Genomic DNA, 17,991 nt, shown 5'->3' with positions numbered 1-17,991 from the left:
CATAATAGTGACTTCACATTAGCAGGTTGTCAGGAGGATATACAAACCCCGTTTCCATATGAGTTGGGAAATTGTGTTATATGTAAATATAAACGGAATACAATGATTTGCAAATCATTTTCAACCCATATTCAGTTGAATATGCTACAAAGACAACATATTTGATGTTTAAACTGATAAACATTTTATTTTTTGCAAATAATCATTAACTTTAGAATTTGATGCCAGCAACACGTGACAAAGAAGTTGGGAAAGGTGGCAATAAATACTGATAAAGTTGAGGAATGCTCACCAAACACTTATTTGTAACATCCCACAGGTGCGCAGGCTAGTTGGGAACAGGTGGGTGCCATGATTGGGTATAAAAACAGCTTCCCAAAAAATGCTCAGTCTTTCACAAGAAAGGATGGGGCGAGGTACACCCCTTTGTCCACAACTGCGTGAGCAAATAGTCAAACAGTTTATGAATAACGTTTCTCAAAGTGCAATTGCAAGAAATTTATGGATTTCAACATCTATGGTCCATAATATCATCAAAAGGTTCAGAGAATCTGAAGAAATCACTCCACGTAAGCGGCATGGCCGGAAACCAACATTGAATGACCGTGACCTTCGATCCCTCAGACGGCACTGTATCAAAAACCGACATCAATCTCTAAAGGATATCACCACATGGGCTCAGGAACACTTCAGAAAACTACTGTCACTAAATACAGTTCGTTGCTACATCTGTAAATGCAAGTTAAAGCTCTACTATGCAAAGCGAAAGCCATTTATCAACAACATCCAGAAACGCAGCCGGCTTCTCTGGGCCCGAGATCATCTAAGATGGACTCATGCAAAGTGGAAAAGTGTTCTGTGGTCTGACGATACCACATTTCAAATAGTTCTTGGAAATATTCGACATCGTGTCATCCGGACCAAAGGGGAAGCGAACCATCCAGACTGTTATCGACGCAAAGTTCAAAAGCCAGCATCTGTGATGGTATGGGGGGTGGGGGTGCATTAGTGCCCAAGGCATGGGTAACTTACACATCTGTGAAGGCACCATTAATGCTGAAAGGTACATACAGGTTTTGGAACAACATATGCTGCCATCTAAGCGTCGTCTTTTTCATGGACGCCCCTGCTTATTTCAGCAAGACAATGCCAAGCCACATTCAGCACGTGTTACAACAGCGTGGCTTTGTAAAAAAAGAGTGCGGGAACTTTCCTGGTCCGCCTGCAGTCCAGACCTGTCTCCCATCGAAAATGTGTGGCGCATTATGAAGCGTAAAATACTACAGCGGAGACACCGGACTGTTGAACGACTTAAGCTCTACATAAAACAAGAATGGGAAAGAATTCCACTTTCAAAGCTTCAACAATTAGTTTCCTCAGTTCCCAATCGTTTATTGAGTGTTGTTGAAAGAAAAGGTGATGTAACACAGTGGTGAACATGCCCTTTCCCAACTACTTTGGCACGTGTTGCGGCCATGACATTCTAAGTTAATTATTATTTGCAAAAAAAAAAAAAAAGTTTATGAGTTTGAACATCAAATATCTTGTCGTTGTAGTGCATTCAATTGAATATGGGTTGAAAAGGATTTGAAAATCATTGTATTCCGTTTATATTTACATCTAACACAATTTCCCAACTCATGTGCAAACGGGGTTTGTACTAGTTTACACCATTTCTCTTTCGAAAAGTGCAAAGGTTACAGTTGGAAAAGGCCATCCATGCATTCATTTTCTATACCACTTGTCCTCGTTTGGACCACTGGTATGTTGGACCCTATGCTGTTGACTTTGATTGAGAGGAAACCTTGGACTGGTTGGTCACTAGCCAATCGCAGGGCACATAACAAATATTCCTACTCCCATATTGAGTCTCTTATTAACTTAACAGTTTCCATCCATCCATCCATTTTCTACCGCTTATTCCCTTTTGGGGTCGCGGGGGGCGCTGGAGCCTATCTCAGCTACAATCGGGCGGAAGGCGGGGTACACCCTGGACAAGTCGCCACCTCATCGCAGGGCCAACACAGATAGACAGACAACATTCACACTCACATTCACACACTAGGGCCAATTTAGTGTTGCCAATCAACCTATCCCCAGGTGCATGTCTTTGGAGGTGGGAGGAAGCCGGAGTACCCGGAGGGAACCCACGCAGTCACGGGGAGAACATGCAAACTCCACACAGAAAGATCCCGAGCCCGGTTTTGAACCCAAGACTACTCAGGACCTTCGTATTGTGAGGCAGATGCACTAACCCCTCTTCCACCGTGACGCCCAACTTAACAGTTTGAATAGTGTAAATTGTTGTTTTATTTTTAGTAAATTAAATTAATGCATGACACAAGACACACTCTTCTCTTTTTCTTTTAATATGTACCTCTACTCAATAAATGTAACAGAGCCGCAGAGTTGGCACTACAGATCGTTTTTGCTACGTCTCATTCTCTGGCAAAGCAGGTGTGTTGTGAAGCAGAGTTACGATGCATACCGCTACGGTTCTATTACAATTTGTTTACCAGCCAGGGCAAATCGCATTTGTGACGGGGCAAATTTGATTTGTGGCCACAAATAAATAATACATGGGAAACTTTCAGAAAGGTCGAGCCAGGGCATGACCCGGAACAGTAGCGATTGTTCTAAAAGTGCTAAGTTAAAAGTTAAAGTTAAAGTACCAATGATTGTCACACACTAGAGATGCGCGGTTTGCGGACACAACCGCGGAGTCCGCGGATTATCCGCGGATCGGGCGGATGAAATTAAAAAAAATAAGATTTTATCCGCTCGCGGTTCGGGTCGGGCGGATTAATTAGATATTTTTTTTATTTATTTTTTTTATTTTTTTTTTGCGGGTGGCAGTTAAACCAATTGGGAAATATATATACATAGTTAAATGTTGTTACCCACATACGAAAAACGAGCAGGCACCTGCTGCATATGCCACAACAGAAGAAAAAAAAGAAAAGAGATGGACACTTTTACGGAGGGAGAAGGGACGCCTCGCCGGGGTCCGGGACCGAGGCCCCTTCCCCCGAGAGGGCCCCACCGGGAGCTGTAGCTGAGGCGATCCGCGAGAAGGGCCTGACGCACGTCCAGGGTCACTACCGCGCCCACCGCACCGACACCCCGCCTCGTCCGCTTTCGCCGCGGCCGGCGTCACGCGCAGCAGGTAAGCAGCTTACCTGCCCGCCACCCCCGTGGCCGGGGGCTCGTAACATGGGTCACTCCGCGCGCTCCGCCCGCGCAGCTTACCTGCTTGCCACCCCTGTTGCCGGGGGCGCGTAAAAGGGGTCACTCCGCGCTCAGTGCGCTCACGAAAGGGGTGGGGCTCACCCTGGTTGATATAGAGAGCAGGACAGTGGCCATGGAATTTCATTTAAGGTTTGTGATAAACCATCAAACTCATTCGTTAAAAGGACTCTATAGTAATATAAAGCGAATTTTTCTGGACATTATCATGCAAGAAAAGTTTATTTTTGGGATCGCGATCACCGCGTAATGATTTTTAAAGGTTGCATTACATTATTAACTGTCCCATGTGATCAGCCAGTGCAATTGGAAGTCCATGCTCAATTATTGCCTCCGTAAATAAAACTTCGGCATTTATCACATCCAAAGAATCTGTTTGGGCGACGAAAAACGTTGAAAGTTTTCCACTTGTATCGCTAGCAACGGCATTAGACTTGTGTTTTTTTGTCCCAACGTGGTCTTTTACATCGCTAATTCCTCCGTGTCCGATCGAAAAATCTTGTCTGCACAAGGTGCAATTCGCGTAGTTTTCACCCTTTTTTTTTATTTTTATTAATATTAGATATACAACAACGGGCGGATGGCGGGCGGATGCAGTTCTGATCAAACGTTACATCGGGTGGATGGCGGATGGTTGACGACTTTCTGACGCGGTTGCGGATGAGATAAATTGCCTATCCGCGCATCTCTATCACACACACACTAGGTGTGGCGAGATTATTCTCTGCATTTGACCCATCACCCTTGATCACCCCCTGGGAGGTGAGGGGAGCAGTGGGCAGCAGCGGTGGCCGGGCCCGGGAATCATTTGGTGATTTAACCCCCAATTCCAACCCTAAGAACTAAGAAGCTCAGTTTCCCCTAAAATGTGCCAAAAAATAAGTGGTCAAATATGTACTTTTATGTTTACATTTCAACTAAATATGCGTTAAAATGCATTCAACTTTTTTCCCGAATCCGCTACTTTAAAGACCGCTGACGCGACTTTCTTCTCATTCATTGTGTTAGAGTCACAGTGCATTAAACAGTGTTGAAGCTGAGCATCCATTAATTTTAATGGGGGAGCATACAGTGGGTTGTTCCACTGCAGCCAAACTTGACAGCCATTGCATAAATGCTCGGCTTCGTCTTACTCGTCGGACGTTCAGCATCTCTAGAAGCGTATGGAAAGTGGGCTTGGCTTCCGCAGGCCTGGATGGTGAGCTTCCGTATAATGATCGAATGACCTGTCGGAGACTGATCCCCTTTTTGATTTGACAGCAAAATGAGTTAATCAGTGATATAGAAATATAAACTACTCCCAGAACATTTTTCAAGTGGTCTTCCGTTCTGAGTTGATATAGAGAATTTTACAATCTTTTAAATGACGTTTTTTTTTTTGTAAAATCTAGCATCTAGGTCGTGGTTCAGATGGTAGAGCGGCCAGCCAGAAACTTGTGGGTTCCTGGTTGGAATCCAGCTTCTGCTATCCTAGTCAGTGCCATTGTGTCCTTGGGCAAGACAGTTCACCCACCTTGCTCCCAGTGCCACCCACACAGGTGTAAATGTATCTTAAATGTAGATAATGGGTTTCACAATGTAAAGTGCTTTGAGTCACTAGAGAAAAATCGCTAAATAAATATAATTCACTTCATTTCACATCTTTATATCCTTTATCTATTATTGGAGACTGTACTTGTGTTTTAGAGAGTAGTTGATAATGAGCTTCCCCTACAGCACTGCCACTGGCCTGGAGGCATGAGACATGATAGAGAAGAAAACTGATATGTTCATAAAAAATGTTTTTGATTATGATTTAAAAATCGAATAATCGTGCAGCCATACTTGCTACCTTTCTCCACTCTTCACAGATTGAGGCGGGCCAGTACTGTACCTTTGTAATCTCCTCTGATGGATCTGTGCGGGCCTGCGGGAAGGGAAGCTATGGTCGCCTTGGCCTCGGAGACTCGAACAATCAGTCCACACTCAAGAAACTGACCTTTGAACCTCACCGTGCTATCAAAAAAGTGTCGTCCTCCAAGGGGTCAGATGGCCACACGCTGGCCTTCACTACAGAGGGTGAAGTGTTCAGCTGGGGTGATGGTGACTATGGCAAGCTTGGTCACGGGAACAGTTCGACACAGAAATACCCAAAACTTATCCAAGGACCACTACAAGGAAAGGTAGGGTTTTAAGCAGAGCTGCTTGTTTTACATTTCTGTGACATAATGAATGGTCTGTAAAGTATATACAGTAAGTATAAACGTTTTGCTTTTTTTTTTCATCAGGTGGTGGTATGTGTAGCTGCTGGCTATAGACACAGTGCTGCGGTCAGTGAGGAAGGCGAGCTGTACACATGGGGGGAAGGTGACTTTGGAAGACTGGGTAAGTCATTTCCTAAAGGGAATGTAAAATCCCAGTCAAATTATGATTTAGAATTTTTAGGATAATTGCATTTGCTTATTAAATAAAAAGAGAGAAGTTGCTTTTGGCTAAAAACGAATACCACCACTCCACAAAACAACAATGGGGCATGGGCCAAAAAAGCAATAAATCAGATGTCTGTCTGTCAGTCTGTCAGTCTTTCTGTCTGTCTGAAAGATAGATAGATAGATAGGAGAAGAAGAAAATCCTTCTCCAGTTTTACTTTTCATTTACTTACAGCAATGGAGTGGAACATTATCAACAACTCACAATTGTTCCAAGTTAGTAAAGCAAATGCGTGTTCTTTATATTATTATGCATATCAAGGTTAAAGAGGAACTGCACTTTTTTGAGATGTTGTGTATCATTCACAGTCCTTATGTTAGACAATAACACGTTTTTATTTTTTATGCATTCTAACTTGTAAATAAACGCTAGCGAGAGTCAGCAAAAAATGGAGGTGATGGGATTTGCTCTATTCTTTTTTAGCCACCTAGCACTTGCAGTATATTACAAATTAGAATACATTACAAAAATACAACTGTGTGTCTTACATAGGGACTGTGAATGATAGGCAAATTTAAAAAAGCAAATTTTCCAATCAAACTAATTTACTATTGCCTCCCCTCATCAGCCAGTACAGTAGTATATTTAAATTAAAGTGAAGGATGTGCAAAGCAATGTAGTCATTTTGTTGTATAATTTCCTTGAATAAACTATACGTCATGTTGTGTTTTTGAAATGCAGGTCATGGTGACAGCAACAGCAGAAACATTCCCACCTTGGTCAAAGACATCAGCAACGTGGGAGAAGTGTCATGTGGTAGCTCTCATACTATTGCCTTGTCAAAAGATGGTCGTACTGTCTGGTCCTTTGGAGGTGGAGATAATGGTGCGTAACCTCTTCACACAATTGTTTTCTAGCAATACTGTTTTAACAAAATTATTTGTTAAAATATTGTATTTGTTAATTAAATCAAATCAAATCAACTTTATTTATAAAGCAAATTTAAAAATTTACCACAGGGATAGCCAAAGTGCTGTACAATGGGCAGGTTAAAAGATAATACGAGAACCGAGCAAACACAACACAACACAAACAGAGCACGATAAAAAATAAATAACTAAAATAAATAGAACATAAAAACAGGTTCACAGCAGGTGTATTATGGGGCGCCATAGCAGGATGGATAATGTTAAAGGTAACTTTTTACATGGTTAACCTTTGTAGAACCACACACATAATATACCAGGTTGATGTGAAGCGTATATTTTTATTACTGATCTATTATTGTACCTCACAATTGTTATTGAGTTAAAATTAGAAACCATTGTAATGGTATTATTATACAGAAACATTGTTGTCGTTTTTGTACTGTTGCATTCACTTGTGTTTGTGTTAAATCAATGCTGAATGTAATCTTCAGGCATTAAGAAAAAAAAACATGTTATTCTGCAGGCAAACTTGGTCATGGTGATACTAATCGTGTTTACAAGCCAAAAGTTGTAGAGGCACTCCAAGGGATGTTCATCAGAAAAGTGTGTGCTGGAAGCCAGTCTTCTCTTGCCTTAACTTCCACTGGACAGGTGAGTAACAAAGTACAGTAATCATACATATAGTAATACATAATTTCATTGTCTGTCACCTCAACGGGTGTCACTATTGGAACCACGTTTTTAAATGGTCATTAAAGCTGCTGTATGTCACTGTTTGGTAGATACTACAAGGGTACTTGTGTTTGAACATTGTGACCTGCCTCTTTCTAGTTCAGGATTCTTCCTAGCTTCAGGATTCGCACATGTACGGCGAAAAAGAACAACACCACAGTGCAATGGCAGTGTTTGGGGGGGTTTATTGCTCATTGCATCTGTTTTTTAATCCTTTCGTAAGTGGGTTGTCACACGCCGTGGGCATGCGCACATGTACGAAGATAAAAAATGAAAGCCAAGTCAGTCAAAGCCATCATCTTATTCTCTCTGTGCGGAAGTGTTAAAAATGTTTAACTTCTATCTGTGACAAATATTAATATAATATATAATAATATTAATATACATTCAATTAAATCTGATTATGATAACATAAGCTAGTTGGTGTTGTTCAAGTTACATTTTTGGGGTTGAAAAATGTATTTGAGCATTTGCAAACATCTCCTTTAAGTCGCCACCCACGTTTATTAAATTCAAGACCAACATATGTACTTTTTAAAATAGCTTATTTCGTCTTTTATTCTACACCAATACACACAATTGTTTGAGCAAAGTGGATTTTAGAGCACACTGATGAGGAAATGAGGCAGAACATGATAACCACATGCAAGAAAATAATAACATTTGCAGTTTCCCATACTTTAATGTCTTTGTGGCAGTCTGCCATAAGTAAATTTAGGGCTCTCACAGATAAAAAAAAAAAGGTGGTAAAATGTTTTTTATAAAATGTTATGATTGTGTAATAGTTTGGTGACTATATTCCTGAAAGTAGAAATGCATTTGCTGCTTTATGTCAATTTTGTTTTTGTTAAAATCTCATTTGTTAAACGTTAATTCAAGTCTAAATCGGTCGAAATGCTAATTTTTGTTAGCCGTACATTATATGTTGTTAGCCGTAAGCTAGAGCCGTAAGAGCTAACCTTTGTCCTTTATGGTTGCATAGTTTTCTTTCCAATTTATACCAAGCTGTATTTCGATTTTACCTGATTCCTACGTGTATGTGCACAACATGTGTATATTAATGTACTTTCCTTTGTGTGCTTAATTTTACAGTAACTTCCTTTTGGAGACTATCAATGAACAATCTGAAGTTTTTCATCCCTAATTTAAAGGACTGTTTACCTATCTTCCAAACTAAATTTCAGCATTTAATAACCCAGGGTTGAACAATATGCAGCCTCTGTTACATTGTAGAAATAAAATAAGCAGCAACAATTGGAAAAATGGATCAAAACGATAAAATGTTACCGGAAAATAATATGTCGATACTAAACACAGATTAGTCTGCACTTTGTCAGAGATACATCTATTTAGTTTTTTTTGTAGTTTTTACGTCAGGTGTCTATTTAAACAGAGGTTTAGTGAATCAGTCATCAGGCATTAGGTGGTAGATCATGCGGTATTTACCACTTGGTCACCCATGTACTTATTCCAGTTTTCCAGCAGCATCAAACTATTAGTTTATTTTTCTCACCAGTACAGTCATGTTTTGTTTGTTTATAATTATTTGTAATATTGACTGGCAACATCACCCAAAAGTGGATCGTAGTATGAACAATTATTTGTAAGAGTGCATCAAAATCGTTGACCATGCCTTAATAACTACAGGAGGATTTATTTATTTATTTGTCACCTTTGAGTTTTGATTAGCTGTCTGTGATTTATAAGTGGAAAATCACTCACTACGTTTCCGTACACTGAATTAGTCTAATTTATCAAATAGTTCAGTTTTTTGTATTTTCACACCTACATGTGAAGTCCAAATGTCAATGCACTCTCTCTATTGGTTATACGCCGTGTGCCTCTCCTGTACACTGAGGGGGCGTTTATTTCCTTTAGCACAGATACATGTATTGCTTTTCCGGTTGACCTATGACTGCTCATTACAAGTAAACAGCCTAGCTCTGTTGTACCTGATGTTCGCTGTAATATTGGCACATATTACAAATATTACGGCTCTATTGGCTATGCTGATGTTAAATAGCAGACAGCATCAATAAATTATATTAGATTGTCCTACTAACATGGCGCTACTACCAAAAATGTACTGGAGAGGATGCAGGTCCAAAGCAAAGAAAAACTAGCAGGCGAGAGTTGTTTCGAAGGAATTTTGGACGGAGAATCATGAAAACAAAACTTTGGAATGTCTTGCAGTTCATTCATAAGGCTCTATGGATTGATTGAAGGAATTTTAAATCCAAAGGAAAAGACTGTTCTTCCCCGGCCAGCACTGTTCCAGATGGAATATTTTGCCAGTTATATGGAATACAGAATTATTGTTAACCAGTTTGGAGTGCACAAATGCAGCGAGAAGAGATTTGTGTACGCTTTATTTTTTGCCTTGTAATTTCCCACTTCATCCTCTTTCATCTCATTCGTATTTCGTTTGGGAGTCCGAATTAAGTCGGCATTCTCCACTTCCGTAGCTACCTTCTTAAATAAATATTTATTTATTTATTTCTCCCATCGATGCTCTTCAAAATATTATGTTATTTAAATTTATGAATCAAATAAACGATCTCCTCTTCATTCCAGTTGTTGCTTATGTTTTTAATTAATGGTATCTGCTTCCGGTTTATATCCCGCACATTGAGACTGGCGCATGAGCGACACGAAGTGTCCCCTCCTGCGGCACACACCCACTCGAGAGATTTGGTTTTTTATCACATAATCCAGGTGTGTAAATCCGATTTTTCAAAAACCGAACACGATCGAATTAAGGTGCTGCCATGGTTTGTAGGATGCTTATTTAGAGCCAAAGTATTTGAGAAGTCAGACTAATTTAGTGCATGGACACATACTAACTGATCTTAATGACACTGCTGTTCAGTGAGGGTGAAAGTATTATTCAAGTATTGCTATTGTACTTTATGATGTGTTAAAAGAAATCATCTGGTAATGTTCTCTCCTGTCATGTGGTTATAGGTTTATGCTTGGGGTTGTGGCGCTTGCCTTGGTTGTGGTTCTTCTGAGGCAACAGCACTAAGACCGAAACTTATTGAGGAGCTCGCTACGACCAGGGTGGTGGACATCTCTATAGGGGACAGTCACTGCCTGGCCCTGTCGCATGGTATTTTCTTCTTTCAATTTCTCTAACTCGCTGTTTTACAATGCATGTAAATTGTAACTATAAACTGTACCTCGGGCAGCACGGTGGAACAGGGGTTAGTGCGTGTGCCTCACAATACGAAGATCCTGGTTTCGATCCCTGGGCCTGGGGTTTTTCTGTTTGCATGTTCTCCCCATGACTGCGTGGGTTCCCTATGGGTACTCCGGCTTCCTCCCACCTCCAAAGACATGCACCTGGGGATAGGTTGATTGGCAACACTAAATTGGCCCTAGTGTGTGAATGTGAGTGTGAATTTTGTCTGTCTATCTGTGTTGGCCCTGCGATGAGGTGCCGACTTGTCCAGGATGTACCCCGTCTTCTGCGCGAATGCAGCACCCCCCTGCGACCCCAAGAGGGACAAGCGGTAGAAAATGGATGGATGGAAACTGCATCTGACAACTGTATGCTGCTATGTGGTCCCTGTTGTGTGCTAATCTTGTTAGTTACGGTTTCCCCACTCTGTGTTTGCATAAATTAGATTTCTGATTTATGCTGCTGTGAAATAAACACACCACAATTTTGAAGCCTTCTAAGATCACAATTTTGTCAAGTAACATACTTTTTAAAAAGAACGAACTAGATAAGAAATATTGTATAAAAACAATACAATATTCACAGGTAATATTATCTGTATGATCAAAGATACCAGCTGCCTTATGTTCATACTTGCCAACCCTCACGAATTTCCCGGGAATCTCCCGAAATTCAGCGCCTCTCCCGAAAACCTCCCGGGACAAATATATTCTCCCGAAAATCTCCCGATTTTCAGCCGGAGCTGGAGGCCACGCCCCCTCCAGCTCCATGCGGACCTGAGTGAGGACAGCCTGTTTTCACGTCCGCTTTCTCACTATATAAACAGCGTGCCTGCCCAATCACATTATAACATCTACGGCTTTTAGAGAGTGCACAACTGTGCACACAACAAGGAGACGAAGCAGAAGAACGAGGAAGATACAGCCATGGTGACGCCGACGATGAGTAAGATGAAGAAATACGCTTGTAAGTTCCAAGCCGCAGCTGCGATTGGACCTGGATAGCCTCCGGGAAGAAGTAGTGGAGTACAAAGTGCTTGGCAGTGAAGATCTTCCTCAGGAAGCAAGGATTGACCGGTTTAGGGCCATGCTAGGTAGAGATGGAAGATTCCAGACTCTAGTGCATTTGATGAAAGCACTTTTGTGCGTGCCACACAGCAATGCATCATCAGAAAGGGTGTTCAGCATGATTAGTAAAATAGTGACAGAGAATAGAACAAAGATGGACAATTCAACCCTTAACTCAACAATGAGTAGATGAGTGTTATGTGTGTGTATATGTGTAAATAAATGAACATTGAAATTCAAGTATGTGTATATATATATATATATATATATATATATATATATATATATATATATATATATAATGAAATAAATATATATATATATATAGCTAGAATTTACTGAAAGTCAAGTATTTCTCATTATATATATATATATATATATATATGTATATATGTATATATATATATATATATATGTATATATATATATATATGAAATACTTGACTTGGTGAATTCGAGCTGTAAATATACTCTTCCCCTCTTAACCACGCCCCCAACCACGCCCTGACCCACCCCCGACCACGCCCCCACCACCCACCTCCCGAAATCGGAGGTCTCAAGGCTGTCTGTACTCAATTTGATTGTATTCTATTTTAACAGTTTATTTTATTGCCCTCCTTTTTCTGTTGCTGCTACATAAAATGTTCGATGGTGACAGTTTTATAAATATATAATATAATGCACTACAAATAACTACAGTCGTTTTATAAAGTAATAATTTACAGCATTTACATGGGAGAGTGACTCTGAAAAGCCTAGACAGTTCGTATCTCAAAAAGTTAAGTTACTTGTGATTTGAGGTATCAGTGTATTAGCTATTACCTCTTGAATGTGCGCAAACTTACAATTAGCTCAGTGCAGTATTGATATAGTGTATACAGTGTGGTAATGATATTTGACATCAGCAAATAAATGCCTGCTACATTTTCTCATCCCACTAATATCTATAGATAATGAAGTATATGCATGGGGAAACAACTCTATGGGCCAGTGTGGGCAGGGCAATTCCACCGGACCAATCACAAAGCCCAAAAAGGTTGTTTGCTTGGATGGAGTCACCTTACAGCAGATCTCAGCCGGAACTTCCCATAGTTTGGCATGGACAGCCCTTCCTAGAGACAGGTCAGTTATTAGATGATTTATGATTCCATTGTAAGTGTTGATTCTACAGTATTCCAGTATTGTCCTTCTGTACTTAACTTAATTAAAAAAAAATAATAATAATAATTTTGCACTGTAGGCAAGTGGTTGCCTGGCACAGACCCTATTGTGTTGACCTTGAGGAAAGCACTTTCTCCCATTTACGCTCCTTCCTTGACCGTTATTGTGACGGTATCAACTGTGAAGTTCCTCCTCTGCCCTTCCCTTCATCCAGGTAAATATGCCTAACATGTCAGCATGACTTTTCTTTTTAAAAAAACAAAATTTTTTTTTTTTAGGGAGCATCATAACTTCCTTAAGCTGTGCCTTCGGCTTTTGTCCAATCATCTGGCTCTGGCACTTGCCGGGGGTGTGGCTACAAGTATTTTAGGCCGGCAAGCCAGGCCTCTGAGGAATCTTCTCTTCAGACTAATGGACTCTTCAGTGCCAGATGAGATTCAGGAGGTAATACAAAATCAAATTATGGCATATTATACATAACTGTTTGCGTCTGCTTTTACAAATAGCTATCTGATCAAAAATGCTTGGGGGTAGAAGGTCACATTGTTGGATGTTTTTGTCAGTGCTCTACCAGATGTTACTTTAAGCTTTACTGAATATGATGAATTGTGTTTAGACCAATTGTTTGACCTACACAAATTTGAAGTGAAGCGACAAAACTACCATTAAAGCTTTATTTTTTGTGTTTTTATTAACAAGCTTCAGTCGCGATTCAGATAACTGGGGGTCAAATGTGATGCTATAAATGTGAATCACATTTAAAATGGATAAGCACAATCAATCCACCTGCGCTCATTTTTTTAATTCTTCCAAAGGTATCAAAGAAACAAAGCTTTTCTGGTCTTCCCATCCCATTTTAATTTTGTTTGGCATTTTTCACATACCGTATTTTCCGCACTATAAGGCGCACCGGATTATTAGCCGCACCTTCAATGAATGGCATATTTCATAACTTTGTCCACCAATAAGCCGCCCCGGACTATAAGCCGCGCCTACGCTGCGCTAAAGGGAATGTCAAAAAAACAGTCAGATAGGTCAGTCAAACTTTAATAATATATTAAAAACCAGCGTTCTAACAACTCTGTTCACTCCCAAAATGTACGCAAATGTGCAATCACAAACATAGTAAAATTCAAAATAGTGCAGAGCAATAGCAACATAATGTTGCTCGAACGTTAATGTCACAACACACAAAATAAACATAGCGCTCACTTTCTGAAGTTATTCTTCATTCGTAAATCCTTCGTCTTCGGTGTCCGAAGTGAAAAGTTGGGCAAATGTGAGATCCAAAATGGCCGGTTCCGTCTCGTCGAAGTCATCGGAGTCAGTGTCACTGTTATCCAGCAGTTCTGTGAATCCTGCCTTCCGGAAAGCTCGGACCACAGTTGTGACCGAAATATCTGCCCAGGCATTTACGATCCACTGGCAGATGTTGGCGTCGTCTGGCGCTGCCTCCTCGTCTTAGTGAAGGTGTGTTCGCCTTCTGTCATCCATTGTTCCCACGCAGTTAGCAGTCTAGCTTCGAATGCCCTGTTGACACCAATATCTAGCGGCTGGAGGTCTTTTGTCAATCCACCCGGAATGACGGCGAGTATTGAATTAAGCGCGTAAGCGTGTCTCTCAATGTGCTGTTATGAGCTAGCAAATATAACAACTACACTACCCAGCATGCAACGATAGTTACGAGCATGCGCGGTAGCCCTGAGAAGCGTTGTATGCTGGCAGTTAGAATGTGGTTATGAGCACGCTGTGAGTAAACGTTGAGAACTCAGTTAACACGCCTCGTCTGCATTATTTATAATTAGACAGACAACACACTTAATAGGAGCCATTTTGGGGTCTTTACATAAACACACAAATGGAAATGAAACGTCACATATCCCAGCATGCACCGCGCGCTTCTTCTTCTTCCGGGGGCGGGTGGTTGCTTACAGTACAAGAAGAAGCGCTTCCTGTTCTATGGGGGCGGGTGCTTACCTTGGCGGTTGCTTGCGTAGAAGAAGAAGCGCTTCCTGCTCTACCGGGAAAAAAGATGGCGGCTGTTTACCGAAGTTGCGAGAACGAAACTTTATGAAAATGAATCTTAATATTTATCCATATATAAAGCGCACCGGGTTAAAAGCCGCACTGTCAGCTTTTGAGTAAATTTGTGGTTTTTAGGTGCGGCTAATGGTGCGGAAAATACGGTAGTTATTTAATCAAATGTTCTCAGAACTTAACATATGGTTGCTTAGCAGTAACTTACCTCTAGCCTGTGCCATTTTTTTCCCTGGAAGACTTTAATCTGCCATCCATCGTCAAATCTGGTGACGATATGTATTTGTGTGGTTTTTAGGCAGTGATTGAGACACTATCTGTCGGAGCAACCATGCTTCTGCCTCCACTGAGAGAGAGGATGGAACTACTCCATTCTTTGCTGCCTCAAGGCCCTGACAGATGGGAGAGTCTGTCCAAAGGACAGGTACCCTTTATGTGCAAAAAAAGACACTTTAAGAGGATAAAGTATTTACCCAAACAAGTCAGTAATTTTGTATTCAACTGTACTGCCTCATACAGCAGTGATACAGTGCATTCGGAAAGTATTCACTTTTTCCACATTTTGTTATGTGACAGCCTTATTCCAAAATGGAATAAATAAATGTTTGTCCCCAAAATTCTGCACACACTACCCCATAATGACAATGTGAAAATGTTTAGTTTTTTACACTTTGCAAATGTATTTAAAAAAAATACTTTGTTGATGCACCTTTGGTAACAATTACAGCCTCAAGTCTTTTTGAATATGATGCCACAAGCTTGGCACACCTATCTTTGGGCAGATTTGCCCATTCCTCTTTGCAGCACCTCTCAAGCTCCTTCAGGTTGTACGAGAAGTGTTGGATTTTATCCAGGATGTCTCTGTACATTTCTGCATTGATCTTAGTCTAGTAAGGGATGTGACCAACAACCCGATGGTCCCTCTGTCAGAGCTACAGCATTCCTCTGTGAAGAGAGGAGAACCTTCCAGAAGGACAACCATCTCTGCAACATTCCACCAATCAGGCCTGCATGTTATAGTGGCCAAACGGAAGCCATTTCTTAGTAAGAAGTTTGCTAAAATGCACCTAAAAGACTCTCAGACCATGAGAAACAAATTTCTTTGGTCTGATGAGACAAAGATTGAACTCTTTGGCGTGAATGCCAGGCATCATGTTGGGAAGAAACCGCTTAACACCAGGGAAATACCATCCCTACAGTAAAGCATGGTGGTGGCAGCATCACGCTGTGGAAATGTGTTTTAGCGGCAGGAACTGGGATACTAAGGAAAGAGGGAAAGATGAATGCACCAATGTACAGGCACATCCTGGATGAAAAGCAATGCTTCTCATTCAACCTGATGGAGCTTGAGAGGTGCTGCTAAGAGGAATGGGCGAAACTTAAAAAAATGAGTGTGCCAAGCTTCAAAAAGGCTTGAGGCTGTAATTGCTGCCAAAGATGTATTGAGCAAATGCTGTGAATACTTATGTTTGTCATTTTTTTTTTTAGTTTTTAAATTTTTATTACATTTGTAAAATTAAAAAAAACTAACTTTTCACATATTCATTGTGAGGTCTGTAGAATTTTGAGGACAAAAATGAATGTATTTAATTTTGGAATAAAGCTGTAACTAAACACTTTCTAAATGCACTAATTGTGTATATGGCTTAAATAGCTACCAGTTGTCACAGTACACCGCTGCAAATTACAACCACAAAAGTTAATATATTGTTAAAGGGGACCTGACAATTCTAATCTACATTTGACATATTTGGACCTATAACCCATTTTTTTAGGTGTGTCTGCAAGATATTTGTATGTGGAGGTGTTACCAGATTGCAAATAAAGTCACGGGCTCACGCCTCACCCTCTCTGAAAGTATCGTAATTAATCTTTTGAAAATGTACAGTGTTAAAATATATATCTTGAAGTCGTCACCGCTTCTTCCGCTCTTGCTGGGCGCTTTACTAAATTTCCAAATAAGTATGTCCACCCTGCTCTGACGACACAATGTAGCCAAACTTTGACAGATTTTGCTCTTGTCGCATTCATAACTTATTTTCTGAGTATGTCTGCATTACCGTTCATGTGTGGAGGTGTTCTCTTTAGATTGCAAAGGAACCCCTCCATGCCACACCCGCTCTAAAAGTATCGGAATCTATCTTTTGCAAATGTATACTGTTTTCTATATACTGTATATGTGTGTATATATATGTGTGTGCGTGTGTGTGTATACGTATGAATGTATGTATGTATGTATGTATGTATATATATATATATATATATATATATATATATATATATATATATATATGTGTATATGTGTGTGTTAGGGGTGTTACGGTACACAAACATTTCGGTTCGGTACGTACCTCGGTTTAGAGGTCACGGTTCGGTTCATTTTCGGTACAGTAAGAAAACAACAAAATATACATTTTTTGGTTATTTATTTACCAAATTTGTAAACGATGCCATAACATACATATACACACAGGGTCCATTGCCAGGGTTATTGTGGTCAACATATATAAAATAAAAACTAAATAAGATAAGGCTCAGAATGGTTTCTTAATAAAACCTTTCTACATATAAAGTGCTTTTTTTAATCGATTGATTGATTGAGACTTTTATTAGTAGATTGCACAGTACAGTACATATTTTGTACAATTGACCACTAAATGGTAACACCCCAATAAGTTTTTCAACTTGTTTAAGTCGGGGTCCACGTTAATCAACATTAAACTGCCTTAAGTTGTTGCTCAGATTAAATAAAATGACAAAACTTTTCTTCTACATATAAAAAGTGCAACATTAAACAGTTTCAAGTCAACTCAGCCTCAGATTAACTTTTCTTCCCCCCGCCCCAGCCTGGCTAATTTGGCAGTAAAAGGATATATGGGCTCATTGTTCTTCCACCATAGAAGTGGGTCAAAATCTAGTTTTTAATGCAATATGGACTTATATCTGCTGCTATAAAAACATTTGTTATTGCTTTAGCCCTGCCTGACTCGCCGAGGAGAGGCTGCTTGAATGCGGCGGTGACGCTTCAAATGGGTTAGCATGTGTTATGAGAGTAGCGTATGTGTGTGTGGGGCCCTTTAATATGTGACCGCATGTGAGGTGAGTGTGTGTGGGGGAGCGAGGGGTAGCGTGAGTACGAAAGTGGCTAGTGTTTTGTTGGATTGGCTGTGTGCAAGACCTCAATAAAGCCACGATTTGCAACTAATCGCCGGACTCAATTTACCCTGGA

At 40.3% G+C, this 17,991-nt stretch overlaps 1 protein-coding gene across 10 annotated transcripts in view; it reads left to right on the top strand.

Annotated features, from left to right (window-relative positions):
* The window catches only part of herc1 (HECT and RLD domain containing E3 ubiquitin protein ligase family member 1), a 192,752-nt gene that overhangs the window by 28,575 nt on the left and 146,186 nt on the right, over nt 1-17,991 (top strand). For all 10 annotated transcript variants that reach the window (XM_061975157.1, XM_061975156.1, XM_061975161.1 and 7 more), the window contains 9 exons: nt 5,097-5,408; nt 5,514-5,610; nt 6,397-6,540; nt 7,108-7,235; nt 10,281-10,425; nt 12,515-12,686; nt 12,805-12,939; nt 13,004-13,169; nt 15,061-15,186. In XM_061975157.1, coding sequence (XP_061831141.1) covers nt 5,097-5,408; nt 5,514-5,610; nt 6,397-6,540; nt 7,108-7,235; nt 10,281-10,425; nt 12,515-12,686; nt 12,805-12,939; nt 13,004-13,169; nt 15,061-15,186 — 1,425 coding nt within the window. The remainder of the gene's footprint in view (nt 1-5,096; nt 5,409-5,513; nt 5,611-6,396; nt 6,541-7,107; nt 7,236-10,280; nt 10,426-12,514; nt 12,687-12,804; nt 12,940-13,003; nt 13,170-15,060; nt 15,187-17,991) is intronic.

This window comes from Nerophis lumbriciformis, linkage group LG15, assembly GCF_033978685.3.
Source record: "Nerophis lumbriciformis linkage group LG15, RoL_Nlum_v2.1, whole genome shotgun sequence".
In the NCBI taxonomy this organism is placed as follows: domain Eukaryota; kingdom Metazoa; phylum Chordata; class Actinopteri; order Syngnathiformes; family Syngnathidae; genus Nerophis; species Nerophis lumbriciformis.
This window is presented reverse-complemented; position numbering and strand designations above follow the sequence as displayed.